The 22482-nt window shown below is 41.9% G+C and overlaps 1 protein-coding gene across 4 annotated transcripts in view; it reads right to left on the reverse strand.

The window, feature by feature from the left end:
* Positions 1-5387: 5387 nt before the first annotated feature.
* Sec22a (SEC22 homolog A, vesicle trafficking protein) overlaps positions 5388-22482 on the reverse strand; it is a 52799-nt gene continuing 35704 nt past the window's right edge. For 2 of the 4 annotated variants that reach the window (XM_006522234.4, XM_030249152.1), the window contains exon 6: positions 7666-8544. In XM_006522234.4, the coding sequence (XP_006522297.2) occupies positions 8344-8544 (201 nt within the window). In that variant the 3' untranslated portion in view covers positions 7666-8343. Of the gene's footprint in view, positions 8545-13060; positions 13127-22482 lie in introns of all 4 variants that reach the window. The other 2 variants (NM_133704.4, XM_006522235.3) reach the window with 2 other exon arrangements.

Genomic DNA, 22482 nt, shown 5'->3' on the forward strand with positions numbered 1-22482 from the left:
TTCTGGTCTGATTTTCATTTGGGTCAGGGTCCAGGAAGAAGATGTGCCAGAAGAAAAACAAGGCTTAGACAGTGGGCGGGGATGGTGAACAGATCTGACCTGTATGGATGGTGACAACTGTATGGCACCACACAAATGCCATCTCGATAGTCCTTCTTGGTCATCACAGTTCACCGAGGAAGAAGCTGAGGTGCAGCATCCTTATACTGCTTGCTTAAGGCCACTCAGCTGTAAGAAGCAGGAGGTTCCGAGCCAGACCACACAGGGAGCCTTTTCAGCAGGTTCTATTTGCTGTACCATCAAATTACCTGGGTCCAGACAAATTAAATTGGACATAGGTAACATGAATGGACCTGTGAGAAAGTTTCCTGGCTTCACAGAAGCATTGGCTACACAGTTCTTGGCATGGCAGGCCTAGACCTCAGCAGGGCTTCAGATGTGCATAGGACTGATGTATTATAGAGGCAGATATTTGTTATGGCGGCAGGGGCTTAACTCTGACATTTCCCAGCTGGGGCACACAAACTAGAAAAAGAATTCAATGATATGGAACTTGGAAGGGTGTGGTCATGCACACCTTTAATCCTAGCACTTGGGAGGCTGAGGAGGCAGAGCTCTGTGGATTCAGGGCAAGCCTTAGAACTACATAGAGAAGCTGGACAGTGGTGGTGCATGCCTTTAATCCCAGCACTTGGGAGGTAGGCAAATCTCTGAGTTTGAAGCTGACCTGGTCTACAGAGTGAATTCCAGGTCAGCCAGGGCTACTCAGAGAAACCTTATCACAAAACAAAAACAAAAACCTACATAGAGAAACACTCTCCAAAACAAACAAACAAACAAAAAAACCACTTCATGGCTATTATTGGTCAGAGTAGGAACCTCAGCCCTTAAAGAAATCCTACCTGTTGTGGCTGGGCCTTTGAGCACCTCTTGAGACCACAAGTACATGCATAGCCACAGGATCACACATGGGGCAGTTCTAAAGCCTTTCCCATTCCCATCATGCTCACTGAGCAGATCCCAGAACAGGTCCAGCTCTACATTTCTTGCAAAGGATATCCACATCTAGAAAGCTAATTCATAGAATCTACTAGAGCACATCCCACGGGCATACAGGTCAGGTTCAAGCATCCCATCCCTGTGTGGAGCCGATACCAGATGTCAGCTAACATGGTAAGTACTAGAGGAAGTTAGCAGGGACTTGGTGGGAAGCCACAAGGCCTTCCTGTCTTGGAGAAGATGAAGCTAAGTCTGTAACAAAGCCATGCTACTTCAAAACTTTCAAAGTTGCAAGTATACTTATGAACGTCCAAAAGCAAATGTCACCCAAGACGCAGAGCTCTGAGGCCAAGCTGGGGATTTTTGCATGGTGAATTATGGGGCCAAATGCTTCAGTAGTAATCAACAAACCCTGAGCTTCCCAGCACTGGGTGGCAATGCTGAACCTAGTCACCTGAGCAGAAAGCACTTGGGCACTGGGAAATGGAATGCTGGGTAGTGGCACCAAGAAGCCTAACTGCTCCTGAGCTAGAGAATGGTATCAGTAGGAATGACTCCAGAAAATCATGGCTTATGTGTCACTGCCTAAAGTAAAATGAATGCTAAAAAGAATGGCTGCACACCTTGGAGGAGTACTTTTCTCTTCTGTGCTGGTGGCAGGACAGAAGAGCATTGGTACACCTGAAACTGCTAGGATGTCTACAAGCAGCTTACCATTTACCCAGGATGTCCTGTCCATAGCTAAGATCTATAGGCATGGGCTTGTCACTCCCGTGCCAAGGTTAGGGAGTGAGCTGCTGAAATGGCTCAGCAGGAAAAGGCACAATCACTGGAACCCACATGGTGGAACATAGAACTGATTCTTCAAGTGTCCTCTGACCTCCACACACACTGGCATGGACATGTACAATAGATAATGTGGAATTTTTTTTTAAAAGTTGGTGATCTGAGATCCTTTTAGATTTCTAAAAGCTCTCGGGGGTCTGCTTCTGTTTCAGGTTGGGGGGCAGGACACACACACACACACACACACACACAGAGAGAGAGAGAGAGAGAGAGAGAGAGAGAGAGAGAGCTTTTTTCTATCTTGCCTAGCCTTCCTTCTCACCTACAGGGTCTCTATCCCACACAAGAACATAGTTCAGTGAGGACAGCAGCCTGGCAGGCCCCCAAGGTTCCCCTCTGGCATTCTATCCGTGCAGCTCTTTACCCAATTTCTGGGTGCCAGGCCACACATAGGACAGCAACAGTTGAATTAAGATTACAACTTTAGAGCTACAGGCAAGGTTTACAGTGACGTAAAAGCCAGTAGTATGATTACCTCCAAACCAAAGTCAGAAAAGGCCCTCGCTTTGTCCTCAGCAGCAACACTGGAGATCCGCCTTGAAGCTCTGAACCATGGGCCGGGGAGGCCTAGGTGGGGAGGTCACAGAGCGAGTGGGTCTAGAGAAAAGGGAAAACAGAGGACAGTGGAGGTCAAAAACGAAGCCCCTAGGCCAAGGAGGGAGCCTCCCACCACTCCACCTGAGCTCTGCAGTGCTAGTGAGCAGGGCAGAGCCACCCCAGCTCATGGTGACAGCACACTGGTTCCCCAGGACCCCTCAGGGAGCCTCATCAGAGTTTTCTGCTGGCAGCTTTCTGGTTCAGACCTGGCTGGCTGTAGTCTTGGGCTTGTCAGCATCTTTGCTTAGTCTTACTTGCACTGGTTTTCCAGTCTTGCAAAATTTGCTTCCCCACTTTGTCACTTGGCCACAGTTGCACTCCCTACTGGCTTTCAGTTTTCAAAGCAGTTCACCTTCATCTTTTTATAGCCATGCTATATTTGTGCTTTTCAAGAATGCCTTTCAGCTGACAGAACTGTAGGTTGCAGGCTGCTCACCTCCTATCTCTCATCTCCCTATCAGTAGGGACTCACAGGGGCACCAGGGAAGGTGTCCTCCAAGACTGTCAGGTAGACAGACAGGTATATTCAAAGCAAAGTCGCTGAGGCCTGGACTCTAGTGCCACACTGGATAGGACAGGGTTCCCCAGCACACCTGTGTCTTAGGGCTGGGAGGGAGAGGACTGAAAGGCATAGCTTACCTCTCTCAGGGTGACTCTACACCCCTTCTTCAGGATATTAAGCTGTGTAAGGAACATTTCAACAGAGCACCTGATATACAGCAGGCGTGACTCACTCAATTCCTTTCCCTCTTCGGATGTGTGCTCTGTCCAGAAGTCCACACAAATGTTTGCCCAGGGCAACACTGCATGCTAGACATTGCAACAGAATCCTCCCCTACAGGATGGCTTCTAAAGAGCTTCGTGCAAGGATTTATCGCATTTGTGAGCGTGGTGGCCACACCTGATGCTGGTCCCAGGGCTTTACCTATATCCATTCACTTTAGAATCACAACCACCATACTACATAGGAGAAAACTAAGGCAGAAAGGTGTCAGAGACGTGCAAGGTCATAGCACAAGTAGGAGAGAAACAGGGAATCTGGATCCCAACAGTCTCAGTGGTAGAAAGCTATTCCCTCTTTTTTTTCTGTTTTTACATCTAGAGACTCATAGCAGAATTGTCACAAAATTACTCCAAGCCGAAGAAGCAGAGACTGGGGCGGCTCATCAGTGAGAAAGAATGCCTCCAGGATTGCTGCGAGGGCAACATGGCCACACCCAGAGTCATGTTGTAGCACACAATTCTGTTTTCCTCTAGGTCTGCTCCAACTGTTCTCTCTTCTGCTATAATGCTGTCATACATGCCAAGAATTTCCTGAGACACAATGTAGCATAGACGGATGCGCACCAACTTCTAAATAAAAACCCAAATCCAGGTAGCAGCTCTACACCACCGACTGGCATGGGGCCATCCAAAGCCATTCTTGACCCATGTTTTGTTCTCTCAAATGAAACGAGGTAGTGTCTCCTGCTCCCAGGTGGCCTTAAGATACACCATGCAAAGTACTAAAGACACCAGTAAGCATTATTGGAGCACAAAGGGCAAAGGCAACATATTGTTTGTTCACCTTTAGGCAAGGTTGTTTGCAACCTAGCCTTGACACCAAGTGCTGGCAAAAATTGTCAAGTGGCCAAGACAGAGCTAGGGATGGACTCCTGGACCCTCACGGGAATGGAAGGCATAAGTCCTGTCTCCTGATCTCAGATGGAGCCTGACTGACTTCCATGAACTTGGGTGGTGCCTGCATTGCTGTGCTGTGGAATACAGTAGAAAAGGGCAAATGTGAACCAGGGGTGAGGCTGGGCCGAAAACACTGTTTGTTGCCAAGGAAACGTTGGGAAGGGTTTGTGATGCTACAGTACTGATCCGGGAACTCCTCTCTCTGTAGTCTCTTAAGAGTCCTCAGGTGTGCAGAGGTTACATACCAGCACTGCCAAAGTACAGGACACCAGGTACCCATGTGTCAATCCCAGTCACCATTAATAAGTAGGATGCATATGGCTTCCAAGCACACAGGGGTCAACATTTACTGAATTTCACCTAACACTATTTGAAAAGCTCAGCCCTTCAAGAAACCATAAGCCTAGAGGTTCACGAACATAAGACTGAAGAGTCAGTGGCGGGGACTGCTTTTCTTTGGAACAACCAGGGCTTAGGCAGGGGGCTGTTATCTGCCAGCAGCCCCAGAGCAAGAGTGAACATGACCAAATGCCTCTCACCAAGTGGCTCCTCTCACCAAGTGGCAGTTACAGACTTTTACTGCACTCCTGCCTGCCTGGTCCTCATCAATCCATTCAGAACTCTGAGGGTTGCAGGGGATTCCCTTGCTGATTTTTAATGAGGATATTATTAAATCCAACTTAAACAACAGAACAGGTTCTACTTACTGCAGTTTTTAAGATTCCACTTCCTCAAGAAGTGCAGAAAAAGACTAAGAAACCCTGACCATGACACAGAATGACCTGTGATCTGTGGTGAGGCTAAGTGTTCAACTTTGGTCTAAGTGGTGGATGCTTCTGAGATCATTTATTTGTTCTTTAACCAAACACTCCATGGCAGCTCTCACAACGTGACTCTCGATTGTTAAATAACAAGTGATAAGCACACACTCCCCCATGCTCCCCTGGAAATCCAGCAGTTTAGAGTATGTCCTTAGGTTAAGCCTTCTGGAGGAAAAAAAGGCCAAGTAAGTATTCACTTGGAGGTCAGCATACTACAGGAGCACAGAGGAGTCACCCTGGGTCTGCACCTCAGAGGTCAAGCTCCTGACCTCTGTGGAGCCTGGGCAAAGCCACAGCTGAGAGACATTCCTGACATGGCCTAACCAAAATGTACTTTTGCAGACTTGAGTCTGCTGTTAAAAAACCCTACATTGCAAAAATAATTGTGTTAAACTGGATTAGCACATTTGCTTTATAAATTACAAAAGTGGGCAAAGGTTCTCCATGATTCATTCGTCTCAAATGGACTTTCATGCTTTAATAGGTACTTGTTCTTAGCTCAGGGCAAGAATTCTTAATTATAGGAACAAAATAAAATCCTTACACACACATATGCACAAACACACATGCATGCATACACACAGAAATGGAAACCTGTGACAAACAGATAATCTGCACAATATGCAAATACAATGTCTATTTAAGAGTTCTGCTCATTTTAGCACTTCCCAGGACCCCAAGTGAGAACATTTTTACCAAATTCATCAGTACAAGAGACCTTATCTGGAATGTGTTTCATCTTTGACAGAGCCCTGTCTAACTTGCTCCCTTCTGACCCTAGCTTCTGGACACCGACTCACACCCTCCGAGCCACAGTGGCAGCTGTAGCTCCCCATTGTATGTCACTGCTCTGGTCTGTCTCCCTTTCTGTTCAGCTTTTAACAACACCATCTTTTGTGACTTTTCTTGGCATGTTGTTCTTTCAGGGAAAAGACTCAGTATGAATACATTTCAAACCCAGACCAATAAAGTAAGCAAATACTTTTAGATTATGACAGAGTGTCTGTTCTTGGCAGAGTAAACAGGCAGCATTTCAGAACTAAATTAAGATAAACATCCATTGACACATGCTGGGAAGACTGTTGTCACAGAGTCCTTTCATTAGTCCCACACTGGTCACAGAGCCTGGTGCGCAATTAGCGCACGTGTACTTAGCTATGTGACACGTAAGTGGGGATCTGATTACTCCAGCACAGCCACACACACCTCACGAGGACCCCGAGGGAGCGAATGCTTGGGAGTAAAGGCGCACTTCAAATGGAAGCTGCTATCAGTGCTACAGCTTAGACACTGAAGAGGCTCTCTAGGACCCTGACAAGCCTAGAGATTCTTGGACAACATCAAGGTAATTATGTTCCCTCTTAGGGATGCACATTCTAAAGAATGAAAGATGGCAGTGGGATACAGAAAAGATTACTTATAGCTGTTTCATTAAGATATAAACACTCTCTTAACCCAAAACAGCTGGTAAAACACAAACAGAAAAACAAGCTTTTAGAAATAAATGGTGATTTTTTTTTCAAGTGCCCCTGCTGAACAGACTCAAATTCTAAACACTGCAACACAACACAGTGATGCTGAGGTAGCTTTTGAATCAAACCAGTAAGAGAGCTATCAAATACGGAGATGTAGTAAAGCCACAATTAATCAGAAAGCCCACATTTCCTGGTTGATTAACTATCATGAGGAATCTCTTCTGCTCTACCCACTAGCTCAGAAAGCCTTCCTAAGTTGAACCACTTTACTTACAAGGCTCAATAGGTATACAATGCCAAACACAGTCCATGTGGTGCCTCGCTCGGGGCTGCTCTCAGAAGGTACGTGACAACTTTGTTAGCAGCTTTGTTACCACAGAAATCTAGACAGACTTGGAGTTTGTTTTAAATAAACCATGGACATCATAAACCCACTTACTGCCTACCTTCTACCTTATTTTTCTAAGATGGAGGGGCAGTGAAGGTTCCAGGTATCTTCCACTTTTGCAAGTGTCCACACAATGGGTTAGAGAGATGAGGCAGTTCAGTGACTCCTCCTATCAAGTAATTACAGCCCCTGAAGGGACTACATACCAAGGCCCATTGTTTTGAGGGATGATATAAAGTTACCAGAATCCTATGCAGTCCTTGTTTGGAATCTTTTCTTTAAAAACAAAGGCAAATCATTCATGATGGCTCCAAACCAGTAGACTTGTACATTTTTGCAAATAGAATCAAGCTGTGCTTCTCTATCATGAATTCAAAATGGCTTGAATAATCTTCCAAGGTTATAAGAGTGTTATTTCTTCTGGATACCAGTTACCTCCCCAAACCATTAAGTAAACGGAATTGTCAGGGGACGTCTCATTTCTCACACTCAGCAGCTCTGGAACAAATGAACTGGTTCTGGGTGTAACCATAACTAACCAGTGCTGTGCCACCATGAAAAAGCCATTGCCTTTGCAGTTTTCCATTATCCTTGGAGTATCCCACAGGGCTCTCATTTTGGTGCCAGGCAACACCTTTCACTATTACAATGAATGTGCTACTTGGGTCTAGAGCCCTGGTGGGTATCAGTACCTTGTGAGAACTTAGCATTTCATTGTGTGCTGGCAAACTGATAACTCATTTTCCACTTGGAGTAGGGGCTCCTTTCTTTGTTAAATACTTTATGATCTTAAAGGTTAGAAACTAAGCAAATAATAGTATACATAGTACCCAAATGATAAGAATTTGGAAGACCACAATAGTCAAATGAATCATGTATTTTTAGTGATTTCAAAAGAAATGATAAACATGGTCTAGAAAGAAAACACGTTATCACTGTGTTGTCAGGACTTGTGATATTGTAGAGATGTACATCACAGCCCTCTCCCACACCAGGTGATCTCCAGAGTTAAAAGGTGGCAGAAACAGAAAAAGTAAAAAAAATCAATTCCATGCCATTCTAGGCTTCATAAACTCTCGATACTACAACTGTGCCAATAATCTGACACTTAGTACAGTGGCTGTCTTAGATCGTAGCTTTCCAATTGCTGCAGCATCTTCTTCATTGGTCTACACTAATGCCTCACAAAGGCAAACTTAGGTTGCAGCATTTCTGCCTGGTCCTCAGAGCACGTCCCAGGACTAAGCTTTGCTTAACTCTCTGGTGAGGATTCAGTGCTGCCTGCCAGGTCTTCAGGTGATTCTGAACTTCTGCTGTGATGGCCTGACATTCCACTGTAGGAAGGATCCTTGTGGAAGTTTTCTTACCAGGTCTCACACGCTCACAGGCTGATTTGTAAAACAAAACGGGAAGATGGGCAGAGAAAGAAAGCAGAGCTTCTCTGGTGTGGTGACTGGTTTCTTCATCACACTGGCAGCAAATTTATGTCCTCTCCTTCTTCCCCTGAAGGCAAAGGCAAATCATCCGAAGGGAGATGTCAGACATCATGGTCAGGAGCCTTGCCTTGGGCTTGCCTCAGCCAGATCTGCAGTGTAACAAACGCTCCCACAGTCACATGAAAGAAAAGCTGCCAGAGGTTGCGCAGTTCGTAGAGATACATGTTGCACAGACAGATTAAGCCGAAAGTCAGAAATGACTTGACATTCCGCCAGCTGGTGTAGTACACAAGTAAATAACACTGTTCAAAACATAAAAATCAGAGTTGGTTAGGTTACAGGAAAAGAGCTAGATATGTAACAGAGTAGAATAAAACATGAGAAGAAAATGAAGGAAGTTCCTAGAGAAGAAAAAGAGAATGTAAGCTATTGGAGAAATTCAGTCACGGGAGTTCCAGGGCTCGAAAGGGAAACAGATTTTCCCTTCTCTGTCTTTCGTTTTCAGAAGAAAAACATTCTTCATCATATGTTGAATGGAAGTACAGCCCGGTGACTCCCTTGTAAGACAGACTTCAGAAATTCTCTACCCTAGCAGGGAACAGGATAGATACACTGCTGAGCTCTCAGCCCCTGGGCCAGTGAACCCAGGAAAGCACAGAAACACCAGCCAACAGCTGAGGAAGATGGACGCTCCCACAACTGGAGTCTGAGGGGTAAAGAAAACAACAAGTCTGAGGTGTGAGAAACAGCGGGGGTGGGGTGGGGGGTAGAATGTGGCTGAGGCTGGGGGATAGTGAGGAGCTGCAGGAGTTGGGTCTTGCTCCTCAGCTGTGACAGAAACAAAGCCATTGCATTGTTGGGTCTCCACTGAAGGGACAGAGTGATATTAGCATATCTTCATCATTTAGCTTAAAGCAGTTATAGCTTAGAAAGTAGGAAAGGGGACAAAGAATGACAGTGAGTGCTCTTTCAGTGAGACAGTAAAGGTAGCATCCCCCACCCACCAGCCCTAGTACTGTCCCCTTTATCCTTCATTTTCCCACGTTATAAACATGCTTATTTTGCTTGTCACCTACAGCTCCTGTGCATTTGCTCATCTCCAGAGTCTAGAATAGTGCCAAGTACATAATAAGTGCTGTACAAAATTTAATGACTGAATGGATCCTTTTCAAGAATGTGCCTGAAATCTACTATCTGGGAAGTAAGGGATTTGTATACACTCGTGAAGTCTCTGAAAAGCAGCGGTAGTTTCTGTGAACTGTATCCAGGCTTCAGAATGGGAGGTAAGGGAGTTCTTGCCAAACATTAGTTCTTTCACGAGTGAAGATTAGTCCATATTTAAAACTGAAGAATGCACACCAGAGTGATGCTTTTAATCCCAGCACTTGGAGGCAGGAGAATCTCTGTAGGTTAGCATGGCCTATAAAGTTCCAGGCAAGCCAGAGAACTATACAGTAAGACCCTGCCTGCTGTTAAAAAAAACAAACCAAAAAAAAACCCTATTGCTATCTATATGCCACAAATAAAAGCATTTATTTTAAGAGAGTGATTTTCACTGTGAAATAAAGGTTTAAAGACATGAGTTTTCTTTTGAATAAACTTTGGACTTGGAGTAGATTTGAAATAGCAGAGCTGTACTGTTTCCACAGCCACCACAGAACAGTCATCACACCAGGACGTGATCACAGTGAGGATTGCTAACTGATGGGCTTTGATTTTGTCCAGTGTCCCATTAGGGACCTTTTTCCCACCCAGGATTCTGTGCTACTCTTAGCGGTCACGTCTCCTCCAATCTGTAATAACTTCTCAGTCATGACCTTGACAGACCTGATAAATATTCATCAGTTATGCTGGAGCTGTGTTCCTCAATTTGGATGTGTCCAGTGTTCCAAGATTGAGTTAAGCATATGTAATTTTGCCAAGAACAACACAGAGGTGCCAGGCAGTATGTTTTATCAGTGCTGTCAACTTGGACCCCTTGATGGGAATGTATGCCACCCTCTGCCTGCCTCAGTTATTACAGTGGTGTTTGCTTAATGGTGATTTAATAGTGACGTTTTATCTCCATCATTCTTTCTACATTCATTAATTGGAATTCTACTGTAACGAAAAGTTTTTCTTGTATTAAAATTTAATTGATGACTCAAGTTTTCACAGGCAACGAAGAAAAAAGATGCCTTGCAATGAGCGCTGTTGATATCACCTTGATGAAACATATTACACAGCTAAAATTTTACTCTAAGCCAAAAAAGAAAACAAAAGAAGAAAAAACTTGAAATATTCAGAAAGAAAAACCAACGGTAGCAACACTGTGACTAGGTATGACAGGTGGTCTTTTCCTTTTAAGTTTATGTTTCACAGTTGAAAAAAATGTATTACAAGTGTCTGACATGTTCTGGAATATATGGGGAAAATGAAAGTTTTATAAATAGAGGAGGACAATAGAACATCTAGGGAGATAATGTGTCTATATCTCAGTAAACGAAGTAACAACAGCAGACTATGACAAGTATCTATTGTTTGTTACCTATAGTCAGGAACCACTTTACAATCCATCAGGTTTTTAAATACTATAGATAATATTGAAGTGGAATTCTTAAAACCTCAAATAAACTATAGAAACATAGAAAAAAGAAAATTAAAAAATGAAAATAGAACAAAAAGAAAGCCCAATATATCTATAATTATATTAAATGTAAATGGCTTACATACAGCAACCAAAAGAAAGAGATTAGCAAAGTAGACTAAAAAACCAATTTCATTATCAGAAAATTGCATCAAATAACAGAGGCAAATTAAAAGTAAAAAGATGAAAAAGAATATGTCATGTACATTAATCAAAAAAGGAAAAGTATAAATATAAAAACACTTCAAAGCAAAGAAAATGATGACACATGAGTAAAACTGCCAAGACAACAGAGCAATCCTAAATTTGCATGAACTAAAACCACATAGCTTTAAAACATGTGAGACAAAACCAGAACTGAAATGAAACCTAGAAAGGTCAACTTCTAACTTCTAACAAGAGCAGAAATCAATAAAATTGAAAACAGAAAAACAGAAGAGGGACAAAAAAAAACAAAAAAAAAAACCCCAAAAACCCCAAAACAAAACAAAAACCCTGATGGACTGAACAGCTGGTTCAAACAGTGACATAGAAACTGACAGGACCAACTGTGACAATATAAATTACCAACATCAGAAAAGAAACACTATCATAAACATTGCAGACACCAAAGGAATAGAGATATGACTACCAACTCTATACATATAAATTAGATAAAATAGACCACTTCCACAAAACCCCCAAACTACCATAATTTCATCTGCTGAAATAGAAAATGTGAATCATTCTGTAACTATTAGGAAAACTGAATTTAAGGTGGTATATAGCTAGGGTAATAAAGACCATATGATTGTGGTAGAAGGATAATAGACCAAACTAACGTAATTCAGAACCCAGAAAGTCTCACAAAATACACCAACTGAGTTCATATAGAGGTGCAAAAGCAATTCCGTGGAAGAAAGCAGTCTGATAAAGAAATGGTGCTGCAGCACTCGATCACGAACAAACAATTTAAAAAGAAAAAGAAGCAGGATTAGTGACTTGGTTGGGCACAGAGGTGGCATGCTATAGGGGAGTGAACCTGTGCTCTAACTCTGCAACAGTAGCCTCGGCTCCTCCCTTTTCCTGTTATGCTGCCACAGAACAGTACTGAGTCCTTCTGTCCTCATTTTTATAAATGAGACAATAATCTTATATGACAGGGTGTAGGATTAAAGTGGGAAACCCTCAAGAGAACACTGTGCAAACTGAAGCACACTGTGTTCCACTATCAAACACATGGCGTCACATTACCTGTATGAAGTGTCATTTGAAACCTGTCAAATTTAATAAGACTTCTAAAGATAACATTAAGAAAGTTTAAAGATTTTAAAGTGAAGCCACTAAAACTAAAATGTATAATGTATGTTTGTGTAGAGCTCAAATACCTATCAAAGTATTTTCCCCCGGCGTCCTACTAAATTTTGGGTAGTCTTAGGTCCACACTGAGCTTTAAATAGTCCTACCTTTTCTTTCTTTTTCCCATAGACGCCAAAGGAACACGCCACTTATAAAGGTTGGGTCAGTGGACCCTGTTTGCTCCTTATGGTCTAACAAAGTTATTCCTGAGTATTCCTCACTGCCATGGCCATTCTTCCCATCTCTCCTGAGACTGATCTCCCTACTGGCCAGGCACAGAACCTGCCCCCACCCCCACCCCGAGTCGTCTACACATTCACTGGCCTTCCTTCTCAGTGGCAGTATTTCTTTCACGGCCTTGCTGCTATTGCCAAACTTCACGCTCCCTTTATTTTCCATCTGAATTGCTAGAATCATCTCCCAACTGGTTTCCTAACTGCCAGTCCTTCTGTTTACAATCCATCCTATTCGCCTCTACTGAAAAGTCATGCCTACTTAAAAATCCTAAAATATTACTTTGCTGTGTCACTCCTTATTAATGGCTTCCTCCAGAGCACAAATCCTCTCGTTCTCACTAGACAACTGAGAAGTAGCCTTTCTGCCGCAGGCACATGACGTGGCACCCCTGATAACCCACCACAGAGAAAGGGTTAGGACTAAGTCCACTGTGAACATCTGCCTACAACTCAAGATTGACGTGTAGGTTACAAAGATAACAGAAGACCAAATTATAGGAGAGGCAAATAACTCAGACACCATTTTTATGTATTTTAAACACACAGGCAATTATGAGACCCGACATCTGAAACAAATAGCAATGGGGAAGTGTTTGTTACAAATGGGAGGAAACCTACCTGGTAAAGGCAGGCTGCTGTCCCAAGGAAAAATGCAATAATGTAATTAAGATCCTCACCATCACTCTGTAAAAAACAAATCAAGATTACCTTTTGATTGGCAGTACTTACTTAAAAAAAAAAAGCCAAAAACAATCTACCAGGATAGGATATGTTTATGTTTATACACACTCAAACATTTTACAAAGTGGTGTATAAAAAATAGAAATATAGAACACATGGTAAGGCAGGGAGCGAGGAGTAACTGGAGATCTGATTCAGCAGCTAAAAGTACTGACTCCCTCTCCAGAGGACAGAGGTGCAATTCCTAGCACCCACATGGGGACTGACAATGTGTCCAGGTGCGAGGGATCCAGTGCTTCCTTCCTGACCTTCATGTTCTCCAGGCAGGCACACAAGTGGTACAGAGACATACATGCAGACAAAACACCCATGCATACAGATACATTTAAATTTAAAAGGCAGAGGAATGGGACATTGAAGAAAACTGCCTGCATTCTCTGTGTCTTAACTTCACCTATCAGCAGCCTGTCACCCCAGGGATGATGAGAAGCACCGAGGAAAAGCTAGCTTCCTCACAATACAGAAAACCTCTTCTTCCAGTAAAGCCACATGAAAATGCACTCCACCCTGGCAGTGAGCAAGCTCCCCCTGCTCGTGAGGCTCACCACTTAAATACAATCTGACAAGCTCTACTCCCCGGAAGCACATAAATGAATTGCCTAATAAAGTAACTTGGCATGATAAATAAAACTGTGGTGACTGAAAAGCTACTGTCCACTAGAGTGTGCTAAATCCCCAAAAGAAAGATCAGGCCTGGTTATAATGTCACTGAGCTAGAAAACAGTAAGGAAGAATAGCCAGAGCCTGTGAGAATAGAGAACCATACACTTGTCCTTTGTTCCTAGCAAGTACCGGCATTCAACTTCCTTCACTGTGTGGACGAACAGTACACAAAACCAAGGAAGGAGGAGTGTTTTTCTTCCATGCAGGGACATTACACTAGACCTCTTATTTTAGGAAAAATAATTTTCTTTTTCCTACAGGATCTCATGATGTAGCCCAGGCTGGCCTCAAATGCTCAATCCCCTTGCTCAGCTTCCTAAGTGCTGGCATTACAAGACTGTGCCACCAAATGTGCCTCTCTCTGCCCATGTGGGTGGAAGGATCGGTATACAATAGAAAGAAAAGCAAATTGCTTTAGTGCAGTTGATTGAGTACAGAACAGGCCACAAGGCAGAGTGGCTTATGCTAGTGAGATCTTGGAACAGAAACTATTAATCCCCCTAGGATGCTCAGGCCAGTTCTGCCCCAGAAGCAGGCAGTTCAACAGTTTCTACGTTTTTAATTCAAAGGCTTGAATTAAACTGCTTATTTTTTTAAGTCCTTTTTCCCAATTATAAAAGTTTATGTTCAAGCTAGTCAGTGGTGGCGCACGCCTTTAATCTCAGCACTTGGGAGACAGAGGCAGGCAGATCTCTGAGTTGAAGGCCAGCCTGGTCTACACAGTGAGTTCCAGGACAGCCAGCTCTATATAGAGAAAGCCTGTCTCAAAACACAAATACGCGTACACACACACACACACACACACACACACACACACACACACACACACACGCACGCACACTATACAAAGAAGTCCATGTTGTTCTTATATAAAGGAACAATGATTGTTAACCTTTCCGAGTGTTTCTGGCTTTTTCTCTCTACCTCTCCACTCTCCATCCCCAAAGAAATGAACCTATACTTTTGCATGCTGCTCTTTAGTATTTTGGTTGAGTCATAAACACTTTCTAACATGGTAAATACATCAACCACAGAATATGTGAAAGAATATATAGCCTTTCAACATATCACAGGACCTAATTACTGGTCCTATAATGTAACAGGTTTTTTTTTTTTTTTTCTGAGAGTACACTGCCATTTGAAATCTTTCTTAATTGATTTTACAATACCTCAAAGCATGTTTCCAGAGGCAGTCTGTGCTTAAATCTTTATTCACAAGCTGTATTTTTTATTTCTTAACTCATTTCTGCTTTGTAGTAAGTACTGCAAACAACTCTCGAGTCTGAGGACCCTAGGGCATTAGTGCTCTCTAGTCCTTGGGCATGTGGAGTCTAAGCCTCCATCCTGCACACTTCAATATGAGACCCACAGCATCCTATCTGCAACGAGCTAGTTACTGGCAAAGAGATCACAGGTCTCCTGACTTCCAGGGCAGCATTTCTGTTATTGTCACAGGATTCATTTTCTAATACTCCATATGAAAAGTAGCTCTGCTTTCGCCTTGATCTAATTATCATCATTTCAAAACTGATCGTTAGAAGAACCCCTGCACTATAAACAGTGTGATAAAAGCTTATACACTCCTGAGGTGTCAACTCACAACAACCTTATTAACATCTCTAAACTCAGAACAAAGCTAGGAAGCAAGTGCAAATAATCCAATTTACACATTACTCTGAACATGAAATCAGATTTACCAACTTAAAAATAAATATATATATAGAGAGATAGATATAGATATAGACAGACAGACAGACAGACAGACAGACAGACAGAAAGAAAGAAAGAAAGAAAGAAAGAAAGAAAGAGAGAAATACATACACACATACAACAAAGAAAAACTTTGGTGCCACATATTTTAATAAATTCTATCACTCTTAGTAACAGTTACTAATCTAGAATAAGCAAACTTATGCTGAGTCTTATTTTTTCATTTTCTTCACACTTTGTGTCTGCGTATGGTTGCACATATAAGCATGCACATACACATGTCACAGCAAACAGATGGAGGTCAGAGGAAAACTTGCAAGAGTCAGTTCTCTCCTTCCATCCTAGGGGTCCTGGAATCCAACTCAGCAATTAGACCTGTAGCAAGAGCCTTTACCAGCAGAGCCATTCCACCAGCACACTTATCTGGGATCTTTAACAACAATGGCAATACACAGGAATGCTGACTCCTGTAGGTCTGCAGAGTTAAACATGCCACAAACATAAAGTAACATACTAGAAGATAATAATTCTTATTATTCAGAGTATTTACAAATCAAGGTTATAAAACTATAAACTTTAAATTAGTACCTATCTACTATACTATTCACAATCAGGAAATATACAATATATCATCCACTAGATTAAAGTTATAATTTTCAATAAATTCTTTACTTATTTTTCCTGTTTTAACAACAGGGAATCACTATATAGTATTGAATGGTCTGGAACTCACTATATCAGGCTTGCTTTGGACTCACAAAGATCCTAAAGGCATGTGCTATCACACCCAACAAATAAACCCTTTACTTTATAAATCAAGTTTTATAGAACTATGGAAGCTGTTGATTTTTCAGCTCTTTCACTAGCAAGAACTGAATAACTCCACTTATATAATTCTTAATATTTGTACAAAATTCTTCAGAGAAAGCTTCAGGAAGAACTATTTAACTTGTGATTTAAAGGGATTATTCCTAACACAAAATGCACTGAGAAACCAGAAGAGACTAGACCAAGTCTAAAGGCTTTAGTGAAGACAAAAAAATGACTTTTCATCCCGTATAAACTGTGAACAAGAATAACTCTGAAGGAAAGAAAAAGTGACCAACATCATGTCATTGTTACACAAAAGATTTACCTGTATCTGAATTTTTGGTACTTGAAGAATCTACCTATTAAACTGGATTAACAAAAGATGTTATTTTTTTTGCTTCTGTTTACCCTAGAGAAACTGTTTTTCATTGCTGAGGATTGAACCGAGCGATCTCGTACTGTTAGGCTACTGTTCTAGCATTAAAGTTCTACTCCTAGCCCAACAGTTGTTTTGGTGAGCAATTTTACATGGTTCAAAGTAAGAACCATCTAGGAAGAGGCACTTAGTGAAGCCTTGCTGCCTCTCCATTCGTTCCCCATCTGCCAGTCCACCATGTGTATTACCTTCCCAACCTTGCAGAGCTTGTTTATGCAGATTAGAACATGCTGTTATTCAACCAGACCATTCTTGCTATTTGCGTATGGAGGAAGGGCAGTAAGTTGACAGGGGCTAGTACACACAAGGTCCATAGGCCCGACCTGCATTTCACTGGCATTCTCAAACTGGCACAGAATTTATATATAGACCTTAAAACACAGATCAGATTCCTAAACCACGCTCCATTCTAACTGGGGCATTAATGTCCTCACATGGCCTATGCAGACCCCCACAGGCAGAGGAAGCCTACCTAATCATGCTTCTAAGAACAGGCTAAGTTCAACAGGTTGAACTTTTAACTGCTGCCAAGTAGGGTTGCACCTCACTGGAGAACATCAAAATATCAAAGCTCGGGGTAAGAAACATGTCTCCCTTCCAGTTTTCCTTGGACTGATCACCAAAGAAAAAGTCTTTGTTTTACTCTTGGCTTCTTAACTACGCTTTTGTGTGTGTGTGTGTGTGTGTGTGTGTGTGTGTGTGTGTGAGAGAGAGAGAGAGAGAGAGAGAGAGAGAGAGAGAGTGTGTGTTGAGACATGGTTTCACTATGTAGCCTTGACTGGCCTGGAACTCAGAGAAATCCACCTGCCTCTGCTTTCCAAGTGCTATATTAAAGGAGTATTCCACAGACCCAACTAAGATAGATTTTTTTTAGATTAGCCATAGTCATATAGAAAATTGAGTAGAGAGTCTTCATACTCAACTCCTGGCTCAGTTTTTAGTAACAACTGGAATTGGTGTGATACATTCACCACAAATGCTGAGCCAGTATTGACATATTACCACCCGGTAATTTCCTCTCTTCCTGTTGTAGGCTCTGTGGCTTGGACAAATGCACAATGGCAAGCACCACCACTAAGTCACAAAGCACCACTGCATGGCCCTGAGAATCTCGGACTTCCCATCCCAGCATAACTATAGAACTTACTGTCTATAGGTCTGCCTCTTGCAGAAAGTGTCCGGGACGTAGTTTTTCATGCTAGCTGCTTTCATCAAGCAACATGCACTTTAGAGGTGTCTGTCTGTCTTTTGTGACTCCCAGCCGTGTCCTCTATCACGGAATGGTTGTCGTCTACTGTATGGATTACTACCGTTTACCACTCACCTTCCATAGCTGTTCCCTTGAAATCATAACTAAGTTGATATAAACACCCACATGTTGAAAGTGCTCTACTTATTTGGTGAGAGACACCTAAAAGCACTATCACCAGATGAGAGAGTAAAGCTTTGTTTAGCTCTGAGAGAAACAGCCCAGCTGTTTTCCAGAGTTGCAGTTAACGTTTTACACTCCCACTTAGCAGCAAATGAGGGTTCCCTTGTTCCATACCCTCATCAGCATTGGGAAGTGTCAGCTGTCAACAGTTGGGGCATGTTCTAACAAGTGTTTAGTGGCATCATATTTTAAACTTGCAGTTTTTTAATGACACAATGTCCAGCATCTTCTCACATGCCTGTCTGTCACCTTCAGTATCTTCTGTGGTGAGGTTTTTTACTGATTTTTTTACCACTGTTAACAGGTTGATCTGCATTCTTAGTTTTCAGATTTCTTGGTGTATTTTAGAATCACCCTCTCCTCTCCTTAAAGATTTCTTCCTATTTATGTGTTAGTTATTTGTACATTATGACAAACATCTCTTGGGTCCTCTGGAAGAGTAGTAGTAATAAGCTCTTTACTGAAAAGCCATCTCTCCAGCCCTAGAGAGTCACGGCTGGAGGTTTCCAAGTATCTTTTCCTAACCTGGGGCTTTTTTCATTCTCTTAGCAGAGTCTCTCACAGAACAGACATTGATAGATGTAGTGATGCCTAACAGCATATTTTTCCTTCACAACACTTTTGGTGCTGTACCTAAGAACTCATCCCCAGACCCCAGGCTCACACCAGAGTTCTCTTATGCTGCTTCTTTTAATTTACAAATTTTAAGTTTTGTTCTTCACATTTAGATCTATGACCCACTCTAAATTCCTGTTTACTCAACTTGCAGTATCTACAGATTTATTCCTTGGCATGTAGCTTTCTTGTGTTGCAGCACCATGTTAAAATGACTGCCCATTCTCCATTGATTTGCTTTTGCTCTTTTGATAAAGATCAGGTCGCTACATGGATGTAAATTTATCTCTTATCTTTCAATTCTGTCATGGTGATGTACTGTTTATTCTTTTGCCAATATCATACTGTCTTAAATATGTGGTTTTACAGTACATCTTAAAGATGGGCAATGTGAGCCCAACTTTTGTTTTCATCAGAAAGTATGAAGTAGTAATAAATAGTCTGCCCTAACACAGGGCTCCTAAACCCTTGTAAATGAAGGTGCCATCTTTGGCACTAGTCCTGATAGAGAGCCCCTAAGATTTAGGAATTTAGTTTCCTGAGTTATAGAAGGATTTGACCCAGAATTCCCATCTCTCTTGGAATTTTCTGTGTAAGGAGGACAGCTTTTGTTCTGAAGCAACTCCTGATAGCCTCCTAGATCAGTGCTGGATACCAGAAAAGGCCATGGTTAAATGGCTGGAATTTTTGTCTTTATCCCAATCTCCCAGGAGGAGAGAGGAGAGAAGCCTCCCCAAATCTCTGACCATGGAGCTTGCAGAACTGCTGGGTTGGTGAGCACCTCGGCCTGTGAGGAGATGAACTCAGCTCCACCAGAACAGAGACTCGTGTCTAAACCCTTCTAACCTCGCCCTATGTACGCACCTCTTTACTCTCCTGTGTCCTTTGAAATGGCCTTTCTAATCAGCCACCAGATGTGTCTGCGTGCAGAACTGCGCTAACAAATGGCTGCACCAGATGAGGAGTTGCACACACCTCTCTTACAGCCAGCTGATGGTTATCTGAACAATCTCCCATAGGACTGGGATCTCAAGCAAGGGCAGCCCATGAGACTGAGACTTAACGTGTGAGTCCTAACTCTAAGCAGACAGCATTAAAACTGAATTAAACTGTAAAACACCTCGCTGGGACTGCAGAGTTGCTTGGTATGGAAAGACCTCCCACTCATCTGTTGGTAGAAATAAAATTTTGAGTTTTGTTAGTGAGAATACAGAATAAAAACTTCTGTTTTTGTTTTGTTTTTCTATGTACTGAGTCTTTTGCTTTCCATATAAACTTTGCAATCACTTTATTGAATCTCCAAAATAACTTGCTGGGATTTTGACTGGGATATGTTCAACCTGCACATTAGCACACAAAGAACTGGCACTTCAACAATATTGAGTTTTCCTTTAGAAATGTGAAATCGTTTTCTGTTTATTTCATCTCTGATTTCTTTGGTCAGAGTTTCTAATCTACTTCATATGGGTCCTGTATATGTTTTAGATTTACTTGTAAGTACCTCCTTTTTTAGAACTTTTACATTCAGTTGTTGCTGGAATTTAAATATTGTCTGTACAGTCCAATCTCCTACTCCGTTATGCAACCACGATAGCTTCAGGAGCTTCTGGCTGGGTCTTGGGAGTCATTATATAGCGAATCGTGCCATCTGCAAATTTATTTCTTCCTTCCATATATTTTTTTCCTTTTCTTACTTTATTACATCAGTTAGGATTTCCAGTACACAGGACTCACCCAGCAGAGTTAAGTGGAGGCATCTTTACTTTGTTTCTGTCTTAGAGGAAAGGTTGTCTAGTTTCTTGTTAGTAAAGATGTTAGTTGCTTGAGATTTGAAATGGGTTTTCCTTATTAAGGTGAAGAAATTTCCCTCTACTCCTGGTTTGCTTCAAACTGTTTCTGTTTTTTATTTTCCTTTTGTTGATATAGTCTGAATATTTTGTTTTTATCATGAAGATTTTTCTGGATTTTGTCAAATTCCTTTCTAGATCTACTGATGTGATCATATGACTATTATTTCTACTTTAGATTGTTGAAGTGATAGCAGTAATTGATTTCAAATATTAAATCAGCATTGCACACTTGGTTCTTGTATAATTATTTTTACGCATTTCTAGATTTGGTTTAATATTGCTAAAGATCTCTGCATCTGTGTCCAAGAAAGATAGGTCATAAAGTTGTCTTTTAAAAATATAAACAAGCTGAGAAATGTCAGAACAAAGAGTCAATTACATTTAAGTAGCAAATAGTTGGATCTGATTGTGCTTCTGAAACTTAAAACCATCTCACAACAATCAGACAAGTGTATTACCAATCAGAGGGAAAACACAGAACAATTAGCAATGAAGGAAAGCTGAAGTCAGTTGCAACATTTCAAAAGCATGAAAGGCTGTAGTACACAAAAGCTTCCTTTAGTTCTTCAGTTATGAACCAGAAGAGGAAGGAAAAGAATCAATGCCAGATCAGGCAAGGACATGATAGCTGAGTGTCCAAAGGAAATCCTTAACAGGCTGAGCCAGGAAGCACCTTATAGGCATTTTTAACTTACAGGTGCTAAGATCTGAGGCACCTCTTCAGTCAGGATGTAAACAAGGCTTTGTGAGAGTAAAGCTTTTTCTCTGCCCAGGGCTACTTTATCTAGAAAGTTAACTTTTTTATACCTATCCCACCTTTTTTTTTTTTTTTCCTATTACATCAATAAAATGTTTTAAAGACTATTTTATTAGCTTTTTCACTCTGCAGTTTCAAAATTGTCCATTTCTTCTTGTTGGCAGGATGTCTAGCTGGCTGAAAACTGGAATAAATCCAACTTTGCAGTGCAGGGGGTGAGACAAGAAGGTAGAGGGATGACAGCCAACATCCACTGACTGAGAGGGGTAGGGGCTTTGCCTGTGAGGAACTGTTTAGAAGAGAAATTGACAAAAAGAAGCCCCATGCATTCCCATGATGTCGGGACCAACACTGTCATCTGCTTTCTGTTGGTTTTAGGTGGCTGAAAATAGAGGACCTGTAGAATGGCACCATGAACATAGCATGCCGAGCAGGTTTTTATAAATAGTACACACACACACACACACACACACACACAGAGAGAGAGAGAGAGAGAGAGAGAGAGAGAGAGAGAGAGAGAGAGAGAGAGAGAAAGAGAGAAAGAGAGAGAGAGAGATTTGATTTATAATGGATAGTGTCAAGAACTCTTGGTAGAAAGTGAATGGAAATAAAGAAAAAGACAACTGTGAGATCTGAAATGTAAATGTGCTGGACTTTTAAGAAAGGAGATTCAGAAAGCACAGGAAGAGAATAGGTTATATATAGTAGATATAGTCTGGTAGCTAAAGGCCCTGGAAGAAACTCCCTTGGACAATGAAGAATCTGAAGAAACCAAGGACCCTGCCCATAAATAGGCAACTCAGATTTTTGGTTTTTTTAATTGGATATTTTCTTTATTTACATTTCAAATGTTATCCCCCTTTCCTGGTTTTCCCTCCGAAAACCTCTTCCTCTATCCCCTTCCCCCTCCCCCTATTCACCAACCCACCCACTCCCACTTCCTGGCCCTGGCATTCCCCTACACAGAGCATAGAGCCTTCACAAGACGAAGGTCCTCTCCTCCCACCGATGTCCAACTAGACCATC

The sequence above is a fragment of the Mus musculus genome, chromosome 16, assembly GCF_000001635.26.
Source record: "Mus musculus strain C57BL/6J chromosome 16, GRCm38.p6 C57BL/6J".
NCBI classification, from domain to species: Eukaryota; Metazoa; Chordata; class Mammalia; order Rodentia; family Muridae; genus Mus; species Mus musculus.